Source organism: Carex rostrata, chromosome 11 (genome assembly GCF_964058835.1).
Source record: "Carex rostrata chromosome 11, lpCarRost1.2, whole genome shotgun sequence".
NCBI lineage: Eukaryota > Viridiplantae > Streptophyta > Magnoliopsida > Poales > Cyperaceae > Carex > Carex rostrata.
In genome coordinates, this window is record NC_135928.1 from 5,914,013 (window position 1) to 5,936,497 (window position 22,485).

General features: G+C 33.9%; 2 protein-coding genes across 5 annotated transcripts; one reads left to right on the forward strand and one right to left on the reverse strand.

Moving 5' to 3' along the window:
* The first annotated feature begins 1,379 nt into the window (after nt 1-1,379).
* Nucleotides 1,380-6,983, forward strand: LOC144562093 (putative metal-nicotianamine transporter YSL9). 4 transcript variants are annotated; one of them, XM_078311246.1, is made up of 8 exons: nt 1,380-1,887; nt 2,362-2,788; nt 3,302-3,474; nt 4,308-4,405; nt 4,512-4,646; nt 4,785-4,974; nt 5,215-5,329; nt 5,772-6,983. In XM_078311246.1, exons 2-8 carry the CDS (start codon nt 2,419-2,421, stop codon nt 6,692-6,694), a joined length of 2,004 nt encoding a protein of 667 aa, XP_078167372.1. In that variant the 5' UTR covers nt 1,380-1,887; nt 2,362-2,418; the 3' UTR covers nt 6,695-6,983. The 4 variants fall into 4 exon arrangements, with proteins under 4 accessions (XP_078167372.1, XP_078167370.1, XP_078167371.1 ...); XM_078311244.1 differs by having other exon boundaries at nt 1,381-1,887; nt 5,766-6,983; XM_078311245.1 differs by having other exon boundaries at nt 1,547-1,887; nt 2,365-2,788; nt 5,766-6,983.
* A 1,879-nt stretch (nt 6,984-8,862) lies between these two features.
* On the reverse strand, nt 8,863-9,856 carry LOC144562096 (uncharacterized). Its single transcript, XM_078311258.1, has one exon. It carries the CDS (start codon nt 9,788-9,790, stop codon nt 9,098-9,100), a length of 693 nt encoding a protein of 230 aa, XP_078167384.1. The 5' UTR covers nt 9,791-9,856; the 3' UTR covers nt 8,863-9,097.
* Between the last annotated feature and the right edge of the window lie 12,629 nt (nt 9,857-22,485).

Below are 22,485 nucleotides of genomic sequence, written 5' to 3' on the forward strand. Positions count from 1 at the left end.
AATTGATGGCCACTACTATTGAAAATTTATTTCTCCATTTATTTAGATGGTTTTTCATTTACAATTTGTAGCCTATAAATAGAGACTTTGTAATCTTGTATTGTACACATATGAGAAATGTATGAATAAAGAGATTGTCATTTTTTCTCTCTATCTTGTTTATTATTCTTTATGCTTATTTATCTTTATTTTATAACAGCAAGTGTTTTAATAGCATAGCTGGTGGACTTTTTAAGAAATTTATCCATAAGAACATTGAACGGTATGCTCCTGTCGGAGGGTAAGGAGATTGTTATATTTATTGAGTGCAATAAAAAAATTCTCTCTCCAATCGCGTTGAGTTAATGCCTTAATGGAATATATTTTTTTAGAAATAATAGATTAGTACATATTCTAAATACAAAATGAGGAGGTATTCAATTACATTTTTTTAGTGACACTAAATTATACTTTATATTTTTAAAATTTAAACAGTCGATCCAAACCGTTCAATATGATGAATATGTTAAAATGTTCTTGCAGATCAAATTTTACATTTTTTTGAATTTTTTTACTATTTATTAAGATGGGTACAAAAATTCAATGGTTTAAATATAGCGATTTTGTTAAATATTTAATAAATAATAAAAAAATTCAAAAAATGTAAAATTTGATCTGAAAGCACATTTTAATATATCCATTATGTTGAACAGCTTGGATCGACTATTTAAACTTTGAAACTTTGAAAATCGAGAGTATAATTCGGTGTCACCAAAAGAGATGTAATTGGATCCCTCCTCGTTCACTATCAAAATCAGCTTATTACAAATAAAATAAATTAAGAGTAAATTTTGTCATAGGTCACTAAAATATTATTTCTCACTAATTGAACACTCAATTTTGATATGTTTCTATGTAACGATTAAATTTTAATTTGTCTCGATCAAATCACTCTGTTATTTTTTTATTCAAAATTAATACAAAAAGTAACAGAACGATTTGATTGAAACAAATAAAAAATTCAATAGCTAATAGCTAATGAACGATTTGATTGAAACAAATAAAAAATTCAATAGCTAATAGCTAATGACAAAGAACAAAATTTAGTAACCTCCGATCGAAATTTATCCTTGATTTATTTTATTTTGAAAGAAAGGACGAAATAAATTTAAAATACATTAATTTTACTTCATTAACAATTTACCGTTTAGAAATCTAAATATTCCTAATTATTTAACTTGGTTTTAAAACGATTTAATATCTTATAATAATTCCTACTCTAGTTCACCATCAAATCAGCTGGTTGAAAATAAAATAAATTAATTAACTAGTTGGAGACTTGGAGTTAGCACTGACTCTTCGATCACCATCTAAATAACACTTTACGCAATTCCTTCATGATCCAACGGCACGTGTTCTCCGCAACTCAATGATGACACCATCCCGCTAAAATCTCCGCAAATTAATTGTTTGCACGAAACGAACTTATCTATCAATTGATGGCGTGTTAAAGCCACGCGACTGTAGCTTCTTGGTCCATGGCCTCTCTTCTTGTGTGTCTCTCTCAAGCGTAGACTTGCGATTCTCCAATCAATTTCTCCTAATTCTCACCGACCCACTTCTTCTTCTAAAGCAAGAGGTCAGTACAAATTACCAAACCCATATATAATAAAACAACAAAGATATAATGGTAGGTTTGTACTACAATCAACTTCACTCTTAGCCTCGTACAAAGGTGCCGTAGATGCGATACTTTTTTTAACCACGCCCTCGCGCCAATTTGAGAGCAAACTATCCAACTTTAAAAGGTGTGTGTGCGCTCTTAGCTTCTCACTGGAGCTTGGGCTGATTGATTGTTAGCACTTCCACAAGACCCATTTCAGAGACCTGATCGTTTTAATAAGCCAGGTGAATTTCTTGCATTCTCGCATAAGCTTCACCAAGTATATTTGTTTTGATCGGAAGTTGCATGGGTAAATGTTCTTGTAATGGAAACTGTGCCTTTATCTAGTTATCTGTTTCTTTCTATATTCTGAACTTCTTCCTCGCAAAATGCTCTGTTTTATTTCTGTCACTACTAAAAACAAAGAGTTTATTTTAATCAAGCAATTAAGTGCAAAGCTCGTTCATAGTATACTATCATTTATCCTTTGATCATCTTCCCAATTTGAAAGTTTATGCTGCTGAAACAAAAATTAGGTACAGCTTGCCATTTTTGTTTCAAAATTCACCATTTTTCATGCCAGTTTAGACTAGTCAAAGTCGATGACTTGAACCCCTGTTTTGATAATAATTACCAATAAATTAATATTATATTACCCCAAACCCCACTCTGTCTGGGCTCCCAAATCTCAAAAGCAAATTACTTTCTCCCAAATGCAGCAGGGAAAGAGAAGAAAGAAAAGAAGCCCTCAGATCCAAGACGACCAAATTGAGCTGATGGAAACAGATTCCTCAAAGCAAATCCCCACCAATGAGATAAACAAAACCTCACCAGACATTGAATCAGAGCCGCTTGATTCGATTGAGTTCAGGCGGCTGCCACCATGGTCAAAACAGATCACGGTACGCGGCATAGTGGCGAGTCTAATTATCGGAGTGATGTACAGTGTGATTGTGATGAAGTTGAACCTGACGACTGGACTTGTACCGACCATGAACGTCTCGGCCGCCTTGTTGGCTTTTGTTTTTCTCAGAGCCTGGACCAAGCTTTTGCATAGACTCGGCATTGTTACGACGCCTTTCACACGGCAGGAGAACACCATTGTTCAGACTTGCGCCGTGGCTTGCTACAGCATCGCCGTTGGAGGTTGGTAAAAAAGTAAAATTGATTGCTTTGTTAGCTTTGCATAAATTGCATTGCCATTTAAAAAAAAATAAAAATAAATAAGGTTCCTCTAAAGGCTAAAGCAGATTCTGGCTAGACAAACTTTCACCAGGGAAAGATCTGGCAGGCCATGGATGACGCCTAGTAGGCCCAGAATAAAAAGAAGTATTTTTGCAAATGGCCCCTTCTATTTTATTATTATACCAGAAATCTATAAGAATAACCTTCTCAAAAGCTCTTCAATTTAAATTATTCCAAGTACCAAGAAATTGTCTCATGATTTCGTTTGAATTTTATTCCAAAAGATTTCAATAAGCTAGGCATTTTGATGAAGTATTTCTAGAAAGTATTTCCGAATTCAAGATGGCAATAAATGAACAGTGAGACTATACCTCTGACAAATTGTGGCCTTGTATTTATATTGCTACATCTTTGAATCATTGCATGCTCTGTTTTCTATTTTTTTTCTTGACACTTGTAGTGGTTTAATTTAAGGTGGTTTTGGGTCATACCTGTTGGGTCTAAACAAAAAGACGTATGAGCAAGCCGGAGAAGATACGCCTGGTAATGTGCCGGGGAGTTATAAAGAGCCTGGGATTGGATGGATGACTGGTTTTATGCTGAGTGTTAGCTTTGTTGGTCTTCTTGCTCTTGTACCACTTAGAAAGGTGATTAATTTCTTCATCTCTGCAATTTAAACGTCTTATAACTGATACTTCAAAAAAAATACAGTGATAGGTTACTGACTTAGATACTGCCTGGTTGATATATATTATAGTAGTTTCTGTACCATAGAAACAATTTCAGAGAGCTCTTTTGTATTCTTTATTTAACTTGCACAAAACAAGTTTGACTTTGGATAGCGTGAGCGCACGCATCTAACTATAAATGGTCATTTCCGTTCAAAATTTATGATTTTCTCGTTGTACCACCAAAGATTAAAGTCTGTTTTATTACAATTTTTTTAAGTTAGTTTGAAAGAAAATAAGTTTCTTTCGGTACCTTGTTTTAGAAAAACTTTTTGATATTTTCATACTACAAAAAAGGTAAACATTATTTTGAATATTAAAATAGCAGGGATTGGAGGGGATATTGCTCTTGTAATTTTTAGTTTTCTTTTGAATATATTTTTTTTAGGAGAGAATATGATCATTTTGGAAGATAGCATATGTAGGAGCTAGCTGAATTTTGTCTTTTTTGATTTGAAGTCTCTGCTGATGTCAATATCCTTGTCTCCTTGACAATTAAAGTACTCTAAACCGATAAGAGTTGGGCAGTACAAAACCTCTTGGAAGATATTTTCTAAGAGCATTTTCACAAAAACAATCCTTGAAAATATGAAGTTCTCCAAATTGATCCATAACCCTTCATAGCTTAGCATATTATACGGAATAAACCTCTTTTATTTAAGGATTAGTGATAGTCGTGAGCAGTGGCTTGAACTATCAATATTTAAAATCATTATTTTATTTCCTTTTAATAATTGTTTCATTTTATTCAGATTATGATAATAGACTACAAGTTGACATATCCAAGTGGCACCGCAACTGCTGTTCTGATAAATGGATTTCATACACCTCAAGGAGATGATATGGCAAAGTATGGAATAAAAAAAAAAAAAAAAAACTGCAGTTCACAAAATTCACATTATTTTCTAACATTTTAAACCTATTCAGTAAAAAATGTTTTATTTACTTTGAAACAGAAAGCAGGTCCGTGGGTTTGCTAAATACTTCACAATAAGTTTCCTCTGGAGCTTTTTCGAATGGTTTTATTCAGGCGGAGATGGATGTGGTTTTTCACAGTTTCCTACTTTTGGTTTGCAATCTTTGAAACAAACGTAATATTCACCAGTGCTCTGTTTTTTTTATGTTCATTATAATTTCACTATGTTATCTTATGTTCGTTTGAATATCACAATCCATGACATAGCCTTATTTTTTACACTAATGAGGTTCATTTGGGAAATTTTTTTCAGGTTTTCTTTTGATTTTAGCCTTACATATGTGGGAGCAGGCATGATTTGCTCTCACCTAGTGAATCTATCTCTCCTCTTTGGGGCAATTCTTTCTTGGGGTGTGATGTGGCCTCTTTTGGCTGATTTGAAAGGTGATTGGTATCCCAGGAGCTTACCAGAGGGCAGTATGCGCAGTTTGCAAGGTTATAAGGTTTGTATTGATATTTGACAAAAAAAAAAAAAAATCATATTCGTCCTTTTGTTACTCTACAGGTCCTGGTTACAGATAGTGTACCATAGTGTATGGCACATTTTTTCAATTGTACAGGTCCTTTGGTACCAGACAACCAGTACCAACTGACCTGTATGGCAAAAACTTAATGGGCACTGTCCCCGGTCCAGGACCCAGTGATCATATCATATTTAAGCTTAATTATTTTGGTTTTTGTAGGTTTTCATCTCTATAGCTTTAATCCTTGGGGATGGTCTCTATAACTTTGTCAAAATTCTCGTCTTTACTGCAAAAAATATGCATTTGCGTTCAAGAGCCAAGAACTTAAAGAAAGGTATCTATGCTTATTATTGTTATAGAAGTTGATAGAAAATAACACATGATTTAAACTCAAAATGTGCCCTCTCTATCTTTGCGGTCCATTTTTGTACCTAAACGACTAGAGAGCAAAATTAGCATATTTACAATGCAAAACAAATAAGGTAAGTGTTGCTGGGACTTAGATACATAAAGGATGTATTTTACCAGCAACTACATCTGCTGATTTGTTGCATATACTCCAGCCGCACCCACCAACCGAACCGACCCACCTACATTACTGAAGTACAATATTGTGGTACAGTCAGGTACTAGACAAATACAGTCCCTGGGCTTGCAGTACTACTAAATTTGATATTTAATATGGTGGGTTAAATAAAAACAGAGTTCTCTGAAAAATGGTGTAAAATTTATGGAAATTCTGAGCTAACTGATTGTTAAATCATCTAAAGTGGCAGATGAAGACACTTCGGTGTTGGACGATCTCCGTCGAAACGAAGTCTTTACACGTGACGGCATCCCTTTATGGCTGGCATACACCGGCTATGCGATTATGACCATCGTAGCACTGATCGTGATTCCTCTCATGTTCCCTGAAATGAAATGGTACTACGTAATAGTTGCCTACCTCCTTGCCCCAGCACTAGGGTTCTGCAATGCATATGGTGCCGGCCTCACTGACATAAACATGGCCTATAACTATGGGAAAGTGGCATTATTTATTCTCGCTGCCTTGGCTGGGAAACATTCAGGCGTAGTAGCCGGTCTGGTTGGGTGCGGTTTAATTAAATCAGTTGTTTCCATTTCTGCTGATCTAATGCATGATTTGAAGACTGGCCATCTTACCATGACTTCCCCAAGGTCAATGCTTCTTAGCCAGACAATTGGCACCGCAATGGGTTGCATAATTGCACCTCTCACCTTCTTTATGTTTTACAATGCATTCGATATAGGCAATCCAGATGGCCAATGGAAGGCGCCGTATGCATTGATTTACAGAAACATGGCGATTCTTGGAGTTGAAGGTTTCTCTGCTTTGCCACACCATTGCCTACAACTGTGCTATGGATTCTTCGGGTTTGCAGTTGTTGCGAACCTAATGAGAGACCTCTTCCCGTCCAAATACGGTAGGTGGGTCCCACTACCAATGGCCATGGCTGCACCTTTCCTAATCGGTGCAAGTTTTGCGATTGATATGTGCATTGGAACCTTGATAGTGTTTGTTTGGCATAAGATTAATTCGAGTCAGGCTACATTAATGATACCAGCTGTGGCATCAGGTTTGATTTGTGGAGATGGGTTGTGGATCTTTCCTTCATCTTTGCTAGCAATGGCGAAAATCAACCCACCAATCTGCATGAAATTCATGGCTACACATTAGAGATGACATAACCTGAAGGCCTAACCTTTGAATTAGAGAAAATTTCAAGACAAATGCAATTCTCAGCAATTTGGCTGATGACAAAGGGAAACAGTAAATATATATTTGTATCAATCCTGATGAAATAAGTTGAGTTTTAGTATAGCTTCCCAATTTTCTGAAAAGCAAAATTAAGGCACTTAATTAGGAGAGGCCGTTTCCTGTATACATGTAGTGATATAGCTTAAATCCAGTGTTTTTGGGGATGAGAAAAAGCTTATATAATATAGCAACAATAGCTTTACTTTACTGTGTCTTTTGGCCCAAGCAATGTTTATAATATTTTGTGCATACAATTAACCAACTCTGCCCATCTGGACCTGTCATTTTCTAAGTTCTCTGGTCTTTTATTTAATGTTTAGTTAAATCTTGCTAGGTACAGAGTAAACTTTAAATAACTCTATAATACATGTAAGAAATATTCCTTGCGAAGGGCACTGTCGTATTAAAATTGCACCTTATATTAATTACATCATTAGCATCCAAGTGCTGAATGCTGAAAAGGACAGATCACATCAAATATAATTATTGTTGCTACATGCTGATGTATGTGATTGGCACTGCTATGCAATAAATTAGAATGAGCTGTCCCACTACTATTTCATCTAACATTAACAAACTATACTAGAGTATATATAAACAGCAATAAAATATACATCCACTACATCTGGTACATGTGCAATTTGGCTGTACATGTGTATATAAAGGCCCTGCAGTCTATCAAAAATAGCCCATACAGTACACACCACTGAACAGCTTTTGTTACTGCCATGAATTCAATCTCACATTCATGGTGCCATTTCTGGTCCCCTATGGTACAAAAATGTACCAGCAGAAACTAAAACTTGAACTATAATTTCTCACGGCTTTGCTCCTTTGTAAAAGTGCTAAATTAAAGCGCTTGATCAGTTATAGTCAAATTATTGTAAAATTAAGACACCCTAGCATACCACATTGGTGAGGTTTAATGGACACGTTGAGGTAACACTTTGCAACATCACCCTTGGCAGCTTTGATACGTTTCCATTAAGAGAGATCAATGATAACTGATAAGACATGTCAACTGCTTTGGCTGCATGATATATTTGACAAAATACAATTTCAACCGATTTATCATAGCAATAGCATCCCTCCTGACATGATTTGATGATGTGTATATCTTCTTGGAAGAAGATTTCTAGAATGACTTTGTCAGTGTAATTGTTTTTCAGCAAAAATTGTCAAATTAATATTTAATACCTTTCCATGTTGCCAAATTGTGTAGATCCAAAGTTGTTGCACTGGATTGGGGGTCAATGAGGCGACTCATGAGTCACAATAATTCATTCCAGATGATAAAACATAAACGCACACTCCAGGGAATTCATTGGGCAACAATTTCCTTGAAGATAAACAAGTTAGCCACTTGAAAATATAATAATCATGTACAGAATACAATAATACAATACTGTTGTTATAGAATAGGTAAAATGGTTTGCGTGTTTGTGGACTGAGATTATTAAGAAAGGAAGCCAATTAAAAGACATCCTTCTATATAATTTAATAGGACCAAACTGATCCCTAAATATGATTAATCTATTGCATCTGACAAGTTTTGCAATTATGAACTTCGTTTTCAGATGTGGCCATTGTACATTGCATAATCCAGTTAAGAAAGGATAAAACGACCTTAAATTTACTCTCTGCATTTATTCTGTTACTATGGTTTTGTCTTATTTGGAAAAAAATTCAAAAGATCAGATTAGATAATAAAAAAATTAGCTCTTCGGTATTTCTACTTCTCACGTATTATAGTAATTACAATATTAATTAAGTGCACTCCATCCTGTGATCATATTCATATGGATACATGATCTGATAAAAAGCTGAGAGAAGAGATTCAGTCAAAACAGATTGCCTTATAAGCACAGCTAAAAACACACAGGATAATTTTCAACGATCTAAGCATGCAATCTGTTTCGATCAAAGATGAAAACTTCAAATTGTGATTTTGATCGGATGGCTATCAGTCCTCTACTTTGTATTATCTCATTCATAGATAGTCCCTCTTGATCAGAGCTTGTGCACAGTTGAATTTGTATCATAAGACAATTCGCTTAAAATTTTATACCACAAAAGCGATTGCAACATTCCCAGAACAAAATTTATTTGCATATGAACTATGACGGATTGAACAACAACAATGGAGCCCCAAAAGCTCGAGAAGTAAAATGCTCACCAATTCAGTTTCAATATGCCCAAAACTAACACCAATAGATCAATTGGGGGGGGGGGAAAAAACAAAAGGAAAAGAAATGAAAAATCATGATTCATGAACAAGCGAGAGAAGGACCAAAAATTTGTAGCAGAATTTGCTGATTTGTCTCACACATCTAAAAATCCAGTTTTCTGCAAGACAGCGTTGCGAACACGGCGCAAATCCCGTCCCTTGAGCGTCCTTCCCGCCCCTTCCAAAACCGAAAAACTGGAGATGTGCGACTGCGATCTCGCCACGATCAGATGAGGTGGCACCATCTCCTCCATTCCATCCTCCTCAATTTCATCCGTCTCTTCTTCCTCTTCCAAGCCCCACATGTCATCCCATGCCTCCTCTCTCCCTTTCCTTCCCTCTCTCCTCCGCCCAGGCCACACCGGCACCGCCATCGGTGCCGATTGATTGAACGCCTTGCGAGATGGAGGCGAGGGTCTTGAGAAGGGAACAGCCACTGGAGGTGTAATTGGAGAAGATTGCCGCCGGAGCGGACCTGGGCCAGACCCAGGCGAGGTGGATTCTAACAGAGCTGAGAGGCCGAAGGAGCCTGGAACGAAGGCACGGGACGTGCGTCGGACAGGTGCCGGTGATGTGGTAACTGGAGAGGAAACGGAGCTGGGCGAAGAATTGTCGGAGGAGGACCAGACGACGTCGGACTCGTCTAGCTCAAGAGCTGAGTTAACGGTAAGGTTTGGGTCTAAATCAGAGTCGTCTGGTTGTTTCAAGAGGCCGAGAAAGCGGAGCGACAGAGAAGAGGTGGCGGAGGACCGGGGTATCGTCACCGCGTTACTAGATTCTTCGCCCATGTCTCATTTGTTCTGTGGTTCTTCTCAGCTTGGTTTTATAGATGAAGTTTAATTTCCATATATACCACCTCTTTTGCATTATTTGGTGTGGTGGGTTATATAAAGGATAATTAATGTTTTCATGACATAAACTGCTATACAGTTACTACACGGATATAGTTCGAGCAAATCCCAAATATCTGGGAAAACTTCGGAATCTTTTGTACAGATAATTTTTTTTTTTCCTCTTACCGCGCGTAATATGTTGATCAGTTCATGTAATCAATGTTAATAAGTGGGACCCGGTTGTCGGCGAGCGTATGGGATATACTAGGGGCGATATAGGGGGGAAGGTAGAGCGTGTGGGTGGAGATTGTGATGGCGAAAGTACTGTTTATGAGATGTAGCTCAGGATCCTGTATTTGGGGATTGTTCGAGATGGCAGTCTAACCTCTTTATCTGTTCTTCGTTTGAAAAAATAATAGTTCAGGTGTTTGACTTAGAAAGAAAAATTATTTTCTTAATTAACTGCTGCCCCGGTTATAACTGGTACAAATAAGACAGATAATGTGGATATTAATAATATATAATTAATACTAGCATATTATTTATGGAACCGCCCGTTCCATATCTACAAATTTTTTTTTTTTTTTTAAAATACACAAATTGTAGATGGGGTTTTCATCTTTTAGATAGAACAACATGTATCAGAATTAAGAATTTTTTAAAAATTATTTGATCTTCAATTAAATAATTTAAAAGTTTCAATTGTTAAGTTCTAATAAAATTTATGATGCATAACAAATTTGAGTAGCATTAAAATGTTATATTGGTTTTGTGCTCCGATTATATATTCCACATTTTTATCTTCATTCTCAGAATTCAAATGAATCAACTGCTTAAAATGATATTCATAGTACAATGTTATTAGAGATCAAATTTTATATTTATAAAAAAAAATTAGATAGGTACAAAATAACTATTTTTTATGTTATTGAAGCAGTGATTTTGTATCTATCTACAAAAATAGTAAAAAATTTCCAACAAATATAAAATTTGGTCTCTAAGCACATTTTAATATGGAGATCATGTTGAGCAGTACGAATCAACTGTTTGAATTTTGAGAACTACGATAAAAGTTGTAGAGAATAATTGAAACACAAAGCCAACAGAGCATTTTAACCATACTCAACAAATTTAATACAAATTAGCTCAATTGTAATAACAACAAGAGCATTTTAGGAACAATTTATGCAATTTACTCCTGATTCAATTAGGCATCTGATTTTTATTCTCCCATTCAATCAATTAACTGCAAAAACTTGTATTGTTGCAACAGAATCATATTATTAGCTCGTATTTGTTGATAAACATAAATTATTCATTGGAGGTTGAAACTTGGCAACTCTAGAACCACTTCATTCTATTTTTTTTTTCCATTATCATTTTGCAGAAATATGGATATATGAATTACGTCAGCTAGGTATCAACAACAAACTGATTGAATTGAACTGACAATACAAATGAACAATTTGCATGCGGCTGGATGTATATAAACCAAGTTCAACAATTATTATACTAAATTTGATCAAGTACTGGAAAATGGACTTTCCTTGAGAGTTAATTTTTTTTTCTTATTCTTCTAAAATTACAAAAATTTACTTTTAACGATTTAATTTGAACAATCAAAATAGAAAAGGCTTGGAATACTTCGTAATTTTCATTTCTTATCATAGAATAAAACTAGGATGTTCTTAAGTTCACCAAGTCTTTTGGTGAACTCAAGTTTAAAATCCATCAGTCAAAATTAGAAGATTAATAAACTAATTTTAAACATTGAAATCCGCCTACCTTACGAATGATGTGTTTACATGTAAAAATTTTAAACATTCGAATTAATTTAGTACAAAATCAAGCAGTCAAAATTAGAAGATTAATAAACTAATTTTAACGCATTCATTTTTAAAACTTTTTTTGACCACTTGACTCTATGCAAAATTAATTTCAATTTTTTTTTTTTTTACATATAGACGCATTATTCGTAAGGTAAGTGAGTTTCAATGATTCAGATTAGTTGTTTGAAATCGATTAAATGAACTTTAGACTTGAGTTCACCAAAAAATTTGATGAACTTAAGAATACCCTAGTTGTACTCCTTATCATACCTCAAAAGTCAAATAATCATCGTTATACTAAAACTAAATATTAATCTTGTATAGTAAAAGAATCTCGTGAGTATACAACCCATGCTGTGTCTGAAAGTGCGCCATCCGCTAATCAAATTATATAAATGAAGAAACTTCGTCTTGTTACTTTGGAATTTCGATGCGCGTGTAGGGCATGATATCTTTTATCTATTCAAAAAATCTGACCTGGAAGCAACATTTGTTGGATGAGATACCTCAGCACCCAAATTTCCAAAACTGCTAATAATTAATTAATTAATCAGTCAATTATAGTCCAAAAAAGACAACTAACAAAGGTTGTAATTAAAGCAAAGGACGTGGCGAGGTAAAAACCCATTAAATATATCGCACATTCAATGGTAAATAACTAAACGACTAAATAACATTTTTATCTTGGAAAAGACCTTGGCACTTTTATTGATTGATTCTCCAGATCCTTTATTTGGGCCACACATCTCTTTGGAAACCAATTATTGATCAGCAATTACACAACTTGTGCTTGTATAGTTTTCAGTGTTATCAGAAACAGGGACAGCATGGACCTACTGCATTTCTCGCACTGTTTCAAATTATTCTTCCTCTGATGAACTGTTATTTGTTTATTTAAATGGGATCCTTCCTATGGAATGAAATCTGCTGTTATTCTTTTTCCGTGAACAATAATCTTGTTATTCCTGCTTTTTTGAATTCAACCGTTCAATTTTTTTCGGGAACGAATCTCAGAACAACTTTTTTCAAAACTTTTCTATGCACGTATCTCGAAACAATTCAATGACTGGATTTGAAAAAGCATGGATAGCAGAAACACTGTTGATGCACGAGAATATCAACAGATTTTGATCCTCCTTCGTATAGCCATAGGCATGCGATTGAGGAAAGTTGATGAGCAGTTTGCACCAAACCAAAGCAGCTTTTACCGGACTTCAGATATATCTTATTTTTTTTCTATAAATGTTAGTGGCTTTTAAGTGCTAATTATAATTTCATTGATAAGAAAAACAAACTCACAACAAATCAAATGACTCTCTAATACAAAATATAATATTTTATTTCCACAAAATTCACAAAATTACTCAAAATAACTATAATTTTCTAATCTCACTTATATATACTCGTAAATACTCTATTACCTTAAACCCTATCGCTCTCAACGATTGGATCTGCTCTTTCGACCGCTATTGCGCTCTGACGTTCGGATCTACTCACCTGCGCTCCGATTAAGAGGGCGTAGAGATTCAATATTTTGAACTCCAATAATACTGCACTTTCTGCTCCGATTGGCTTCACTCGGTTCCGGTCCCTCCTCTCTCTCTCATTCTTCTCTCAGCTTAAGAAAGTAGAGCCGAGAAAGAGAGGAGAAGCTATGTCAGAAATGAGATCTAGAAGGAGAGTGGCGAAGGAGAAACAGCAACGGCGACGGCTAGAGTTTTGAAATCACCCCAAATATATCTTATTTATCACATTTCACCTATGTATCACATCATTCCGAGAAACAAAATCCAATAAATTTGACTTTAATTGGCTCTTTTTTAACAATGTTTCTTTGGATCAAAGAAATTGCAATCTATTAAAACAAATTTAAAGGAAGGTGGGCTGAGAGGAAAATTGACTCTGGAAAATAATTATAAAAAGGGACTTGCGAGAAGTCACCCGCAAAAAACAAAGTGGTTTTGTTAGTATTTTATGGCATATTTTGGCGCATGGAGTAAACTACAGCGCAATTTCTAGATTGCCACACAATCATTTTATAAATGGCATTTTTGTTAGGTAAATTGGCTCTCTGCTTTGGACAGGAGTAGCGCTGCAAACGAATTGAACTGAATCGAACTTATTCTAGTTTGAGTTTGGTTTAAATTAATTTCTAACTAAGTTTAATTTAAATTAATTTCAAATCAAATTTTTTACGAACTCAATTTCAAATCTTTTACAAACTTTTTTACAACAAGAAAGAGTGACCATAGTCGCCGAAAGTGAGAGGTGAAAGTCGTCTAAAATTTTAGAAATGAGAACGAGAGTTATGACTTACGAGTTATGATTTATGACTGGGCAACCTTATGTTTTAATTTTTAAGTTATCAGCGAACATAAATTATCAGCAGAAATCAATAGTTCACGTTACTTTGAATTCAAACTAGAATAGCTTGCAGACCTATTTCAAACAAAACAGGTCCAGTTTGAATTTAGTTTGAATTAATTTCGAACTATTTTGAATCAAATTTTTTACAAACTTTTTTGAATCAAACTCGAATCGAATCACGAACTACGAATTTTTTGTGCAGCCCTAGTCAGGAGAAAAAGGATTATATCTTGAAAGAATATTTGGGACATGACTGATGCGGGGATGCTGGTGGATCTTCTATATCGATTTGCAAGTTTTCTTTCTGGGTTGTTCAAAAAGCTCATTCATTTTTCTTTTTCTTTTTGGAAAAGAAAAACTTGAAAAGAAAAAAATGCATAGAAAAGAGAACATCGGTTTTCTCTACTGCAATATAAAACGAATCCGCATCCCCTCAGGCTTCAGGTGAGGGCAGAATTACTAAATTCACACTGAATTTCTTTTAGTCTTGACTGATTACTGAAAGCGGACTCCTACATTAATTTTTAATATATAGACACTGAATTTATTTTGGTTTGGCTGAGATTAAATCCATACCGTGTAGGATGCTAAAACTTTAGGAATCAAGATTATTGCTTTAACTAGTTTTTGGTGTCAGTCTAAGAATAATGATTCATTTTCAAACTTATACTTCATAATTCTCTCTGATGTTAAGGAATTATCAAATCAAATCTGAGCAGAGGAGGCAGTGGAGGCACTCACATCCATGGCAGAGAGGAAGGAAGCCAGGCATCAGAATCTTTTCTGGACATTATCAGGGAGGATTTTGGATCTGGCAGTCCGCTCAGTCCAATGTCTGAAGGAGATGTAAATATGATGGCGATGTTTATTGGAATTTGTTAAATAAATGATGATTACTGTTATTTGTTGCTTTTATATGTTTTTACAAGTATGTTGTTTAGATCAAAACTATGTTATTTGTGCAGGTCTTTTATTGTTAGATTTATGTTGTTTTGGTGATCTGTGTTTGTAATTGACATTATGACTAAGTTTTAGATATGTATTTTAAATACTTATACTTAATCTTGATGATTTCTAATAAAATCAGTGAATCTTAAATCCACTACTTTTCAAAATATATAATGTAGAATACAATACCTGAGAGGATAGACAAATACATACAAAAGTATAAACTACTACTAAACATTCTACAACGACTCAGTTTTTAAATCAAATATTATTTGAAGTCACGAATAGGGGTGGCAACGAACCGAACCGAACCGAACTTACCTTAGGTTTGAGTTTGGTTTGAATTAATTTCGAACCGAACCTGGTTTGATTCGTTTCGAACCGAACCCATTTCGAATCGAATTAATTGCGAACTACACATTTTTCGAATCGAACCTGAATCGAATCATGAACTAAATTATTTTTTAGCAGCCCTAGTTATACCGGTAATTTATACATTAATTTTTTCTCGCGGGATAAAATTCACATGGCTTCCTTTTACTGGTATGAACTATGAAATAAGTGTTTTTAAGTTGAAAAATTGTTCATGAAAAAATACATTAGAGACGGCTTTCCTGGTATGAACTATGAGAGACGACCGAAGAGAGATAAGAGATAGTCATTTAGACCGGAGAGAGGAGTGACAGCCGGAGAGACAGCCAGTCGCCGAGAGCGTCAGCTAGATTTTAGAGCTAGAGGGGGAGTGAGTTAGGGAGAGGTGGAGAGAGAACTATGTTATTGAGATTTGAGAGCGAGGGAGTGTCGGCTAAGTTAAATTATGATTCTCTATTTTAGATTTTAATTTCATCAGGTAAATGGATGACCGATGATTTTATGAGATTCGAACCACAAAAAAATCACGAATCTATTTCGATCGAACCAGGCTAGGTTTGAGTATGGTTTGAATTAATTCCGAACTGAACCTGATTTAGTTTGTTTCAATTCGAACCCATTTCGAATCGAATTAAACTCGAATCACAAACCTCGAATTTTTTTGCCAGCCCTAGTCACGAATCGTATAATATTACTGACATATCTAAAAATTAAATATTAAATAGTTCAGTACTATATCTACATCAGAAAAATATTAAAAAGTACACAAGTATAAGAGACTTAGATGCATTGTACAATTAACATAGTTTTTTATTTCAAAGATACGATGACACTAGATTAATCATTAGATTTTGAAAAGTTTACGCATGTTTGCCTATTTGCTTATGATGGCATGCCTATTTGGGCTCGTCCGGACTGCTCTACGCTAAAACAAAATGTCAAATTTACTTTTCAAATCACATGTCGTTTTATGCGTTAAAATTAAACGGAATTTTTTTTTTTGCGGTGTTAAACTTGTTTACCTGTCAAAAAATGTGTTAAATCTATATATATATAAGTCACTTTGAAAATTGTTAGTCCAACAATGATTTATAGTCATAAAGATAATTATACATTGCAATATATGGTAGCCTTGCTCTCTCTCTCTATAGAGCAAGGCTACCATACATTGCAATGAAAGTAAATAGAGGTATCATATTCAATTAAAATGGAGCGGAGGAGAAAAGATAAGGAGTCGGCTTCTTCTCTTAATAAATCTCACATGTGCCTAGTGTGCCTTGTGTTTAATATTTTATTATATAGAAAATGAAGAAATAAAAATTTGAAGCTAAATTTTTGTAGAAAGAGAGAGTTGAGAAGAACATATTTGCATATTTTTACTGCAGGGGTGGATAAAATTTACAATCTGAGTAGGAAAAAATTCGAATATATATGAATTTAAGATTTTTATAATCAATACCCACTCCTAATTTACTGTAGCTCCACTTCTAGAAGCCAGAGATTTATCATATGAAATTTTTATGCTAAAAAATGATAGTTAATTTACCGTACCAATGACATTTTACTTTAAATAATATAAAAACTTATACATAAATACAAAAGAAAAAAATGAGAGTCAGTTAATTAAATTTTTTATGTTTTATGACTAGGCATAATGGAACATACGGATCCACAATAATATAGCCTAGTCATTATTAATTTATTAATTGATTAATACATGATTCCCAAAAACAAGAGTACTGAAAATGAAATAGATGACTATATATAACCACCTTATCAACATAATTTTTCCCTTGTCGAATTTCGAATTTGTTCTACACACATCTTCTATTTAATGTTTATGCTATATATTTTTTTTTATTACAACAATAGTAAACTTTTTATCGTAAATTAATTTATTTGTTTATCATAATTAGTAATGCGTATAACAATTTTGCTATATTTTACAAAAACCATCTTTAAAAATGGTTTGTGAGTTGCTCCATAGTTTTATAAATATTGGTATAGAGATGTTATAACCATATTTAGTAAAGGAAAAATGCAACGTGACTAGTATGATGTAACTTGGTCACATCTTAATACAATTTAAAATATATTTTTACATAATGTACTGTGATGTAATTAAAATAGTGGATGACAATCACATCACGTGAACAATCACGTCAAGTATGATCAAGTTGTGATCACACATAACATAATTAATCATATTTAATTATAAAAAATAACAACAAAATATACTAAAAGTAAGAAACTGTTATAAAATAAATTATAATTAAAAAATAATATTAAAAAAATCTAATTATATAATGTGAGATGACCTGAATCAATTTACATAATACAAAGTGATGCGATTAAAACTATAAAGTATATGAGGAGGGTTCAAATGCCTCTATTTTTTGTGCCTCCATCATGCCTCCATTTTTAAAAACTTAAATAACTCAGAATTCAAAACTTAAACGTCAAAATAAAACCGTTAGATGTGATCTATGTTATTTTCTCTATGTGTCCATAAAAAAATTATCACATTTTGATTTTTCTTTTATATAAATCGATAAGTTGAAAAATCGATGTCTAGAAATTATCCACATTAGTATATATTTTTACAAACTCAAGATGATAACCAAAACAAGTTTAAATGCCATAATTTTTTACACGTGCATAGATAAAATGATATAGTTCATATCCAACGGTTTTATTTTGAATTTTAAAATTTAAATTTTGAGTTATTAAAATTTTTAAAAATAAAGATATAATAGAAAACACAAAAAATAGAGACATTTGAACTCTTCTCAAAGTATATATATAATTTGTTGTAACGTAACGTGACAGAATTGATAACCGCATAATTAATTTTCTTGTCAAGTCCAATTTACTTTACATCCTCTTAGAGTGACGACAAAACGACGCAGTTAAAAGCTGACAGCCTGATATAATTTCTCAACTTGCACTTGACAAATGTTTGTCCTTTTCTATCTCCATGGGCCCACTCAACATAGAAAGCTAAAACCAATTCGGCCGTTTGTTTTGATGCAAAAACCAACATAAATAGGGTTTGAACAAAAAAGATAGTAGCTCGTGATTGGATTGTGACTCACAGTTGATTCTGATTTGTTTATTAATAGCTTGTTTATTATTGGATCGAACATTTAACGAGCCAGTTCGTTACTAGTTCAATTCAGAATTAATGAGTTTAAGTTGGATCTAGCTTGTTCGTCAGCTCACGAGCTAATTCGGTTAGACATCAATTTATAAATTTGTATGAACTTATGTGTATTTTATACTGTCTAACTCAACCTAGCTCGATTCAACTAGATTCAGTTCAATCCAAAAAAGAAATAATCCGGGTCGAATTTCCATCTTAATACTTAATAGTTTTTTGTAAACACTAAAATGATCAAACTTAATTTGTTAATTTTCTTTTTTCTACTTATGGTTTATAAAAAAAAATCCACATAGATCAACTCTGTCCGGTACTCCGGTCCATCGTTACAATCTCTAAAAGCAACGGCAATTCAATCCACATATTCTGAGTCTAGAAATAGGCTTTTCGGACTGCTTATTTTTAAATAACTTGATTTCAACTAAACCCAAATTTTATCACTGACCAAATTGGGCTTAGGCGCTAGTGTCGAATGAGTTCTATGAGTCTTTTTACAAAGGCGTGAAACTCATTTGCACCCCAGCAAAACCACAAAATATCACAGACGTTCTAAACAAATTGGAATATGTTAAATATCACAGGAAGTAGTAGTGTTTGATGGGAAACAATTATGATTCTACTTAGAAAAACATTATTCCACATTGAGTAGTGTTTTGAAAGGGATACCACACAATAAGAGGGGGTTTTTTTTTTTTTTGCTTCCTATATAGAATACTTACAAATTAACATTGAACCGAATAATGTTGCTCCTCTTATGTTTCAAGTATCATAGATCAACAACAATAAAATGAAAATGATAATGCTTACTATTCTTGGCATGATCAGCAACAATGTTGTTCTTCTTATGTTTCTAACTAGAGTACTGGTACGATTCTTGGCATGGACCTCCTATCAGAACCGTAAAAGATGGTATTATCAGACCTTGTATGCAAGGAATCTCGTTGAGAGAGATGCTTACTAAATGGCCTCTGGTTTTATCAGTACCGGTAAACTCGATTCCGGTATTCAATGATCAGGGAGGATTTGCTCATTTGGCGATGGTCTCAAGATGGAAGATATTCATCTGCTTCGGTTTACAAAATTTTGTCATATGGTGGTAAGGTAAAGTGGGGATTCATGGTGATATGGCACAGCTTTGCTCCATCCAAGGTAAGGATTTTCACTTACGTACCTTCTGTTGCATAACAGATTGCTAACCCGTGAGGGAATGCTAAGAAGAAACATGAATTGTGACGAGCAATCATCCTATGTGTTCGGATTGTCAGTTGTAGACTGCTTTCCATCTCTTTTTTGAATGTACCTATGCAAGGCAAGTCTGGAGTTGCATGAGCGGGCTTGTACTCAGCTTAGATACAATTGATTCAACCAGCTGGGACGCTTCTTGGAGAAATTAATTACAAGGCTGGTACGAGTGAGGAAAGGAGAGTCTGAGCAACTCATTTTATGGGTGTTCTATGGGGTATTTGGAAGCAAAGAAAGGAGTATGCCTTCAGAAGTAAAAGATTGTCTCCGAGGATGTTGACAGTGCAAATTTTGGAGGAAAATGAACTTTGGTTGAAGTGCGCTATTTAGAGAAGGATTCAAGAAATATCTAGTGTATAGATCTAAGTGTGTTTTTCATGTTTTCTTTGTGGTTATTTTAGGAACCTGATATAATAAGCACATTTACATTTAAACATGTGAGCATTTATCATGGATTTCAAGGATTTAAAAAAAGAAAAGAAAAAGAAATATCTATTGCAAAGTGATTGATCTTAAATAATTGTCCCCATCCAACTTTGCAAATAACACCGAACAAACATATTATTGGCAATATCATCTGCAGGATCTTGCAAATGCAAATTATGTTTTAAATTTAAAAAGAAAAAAGAGAGGCCAAACATATCATATATATATATATAGGAATATGCTAGCATGCTATGCATAGCATTGAGCCCCTCCATGCAACGGCTCGGATTTTGAGTTTTCAAAATCCTAACGGTCGATCCGAACCGTTCATCATGTTCTCCATATTAATATGTGTTTGGAGACCAAATTTTATATTTTTTGAAATTTTTTTTACTACTTCTTTACATTTATTGAAAATCGTTATTTTTTTATGATCCACATTTGCTGAAAACAACGATTTTCAATAAATCTAAAGAAATAGTAAAAAAATTCCAAAAAATGTAAAATTTGGTCTCCAAACACATATTAATATGGAGAACAAGATGAACGGTTCGGATCGACCGTATATATATATATATATATATATAGAGAGAGAGAGAGAGAGAGAGTGTGACTAATATTCTTTTGGTAGCACTTCGGCTGAAGTGCTACCAATTCAAATTTCAAATTTCAAAATTCAAAAAGTCAATTTTATATATATAGAGTGTGACTAATATGCTTTTGGTAGCACTTCGGCTGAAGTGCTACCAATCCAAATTTCAAAATTCAAAAAGTCGATCTGAACCGTTAGATGTGATCCCTATATTGAAATGTGCTTGGAGACCAAATTTTACATTTTTCTGAATTTTTTTACTATTTATTAACCGACTTTGAAAATCGCTGATCCAACGGTGGCTTCTGATTTTATTTTTTGTTCGACCGAAGTGCTACCAAAAGCATATTAGTCACACTCTCTCTATCTCTCTCTCTCTCTCTATATATATATATATATAGAGAGAGAGGTGGACTACGGTGAGTTGCGAAGTAAAACGCGTTTCTACTTCACGCAATATCTTCATTTTCAAAGTTCAAAACGTCGATCCGAACTGTTAGTTGTGATCTCCATATTGAAATGTGCTTGGAGACCAAATTTTACATTTTTTGGAATTTGTTTACTATTTATTAAGCCACTTTGAAAATTTGAAAAATCCATATGAACAGTAAAATAGTAAAAATTTCTGGACCACCGGATCGGCGATTTTCAAAGTGTCTTAATAAATAGTAAACAAATTTCAAAAAATGTAAAATTTGGTCTCCAAGCACATTTCAATATGGAGAACAAGATGAACGGTTCGGATCGACGTTTTGAACTTTAAAATCGCAAAATATGAGTGTGAAGTAAAATAGTCGTTTTACTTCGCAACTCACCGTAGCTCATATCATATATATATATATGAGGAGGGATCGGATGACACCGTTTTTTGGTGACATCGGATGACAATGCCCATTTTTGAAGTTTCAAATTCCAAATAGTTGATCCAAACCGTTCAATATGATGGATATATTAAAATCTACTTGCAAATCAAATTTTACATTTTTTTGAATTTTTTTACTATTTATTAAGTATTTAACAAAATCGCTATATTCGGACCGTTGAATTTTTGTACCCATCTGAATAAACCCAAAAAAAATTCAGAAAAATGTAAAATTTGATCTGCAAGCACATTTTAACATATCCATCAGGTTGAACGGTTTGGATTGACTGTTTGGACTTTGAAAATAGACGGTGTCATCCGATCCCTCCTCTATATATATATATATATATAGGACTTGGCTACGGTGCTATGGGTTGCATAGAGGCCTCCCGTGCTACGGCTCAATATTCGAGTTTTCAAAATCCTAACGGTCGATCCGAACCGTTCATCTTGTTCTCCATATTAATATGTGTTTGGAGACCAAATTTTACATTTTTTAGAAATTTTTTACTATTTTTTAAAATTTATTGAAAATCGTTATTTTTTAGACAAATTTGGACCATAAAAAACAGTGATATTCAATAAATCTAAAAATATAATAAAAAATTTAAAAAACATGTAAAATTTGGTCTCCAAACACATATTAATATGGAGAACAAGATGAACGGTTCGGATCAACCTTTAGGATTTTGAAAACTCGAATATTGAGCCGTAGCATGGGAGGCCTCTATGCAACCCATAGCATATTAGCCAAATCCTATATATATATATATATATAGAGAGAGAGAGAGACAGAGAGAGGTAGGCTAATATACAATCGATTGTTTCTGAGGTCCCGTACAACCAAGTCAT

What these genes read in the sequence shown, in the direction of transcription:
- LOC144562096 (XM_078311258.1), bottom strand. Translation starts at nt 9,790, where the DNA reads ATGGGCGAAGAATCTAGTAACGCGGTGACGATACCCCGGTCCTCCGCC.
- LOC144562093 (XM_078311244.1), top strand. Translation starts at nt 2,419, where the DNA reads ATGGAAACAGATTCCTCAAAGCAAATCCCCACCAATGAGATAAACAAA. An exon ending in TTGCAATCTTTGAAACAAAC is followed by an intron (nt 4,647 to 4,784) that starts GTAATATTCACC and finishes AATTTTTTTCAG; the next exon opens with GTTTTCTTTTGATTTTAGCC. An exon ending in AGCCAAGAACTTAAAGAAAG is followed by an intron (nt 5,330 to 5,765) that starts GTATCTATGCTT and finishes AATCATCTAAAG; the next exon opens with TGGCAGATGAAGACACTTCG.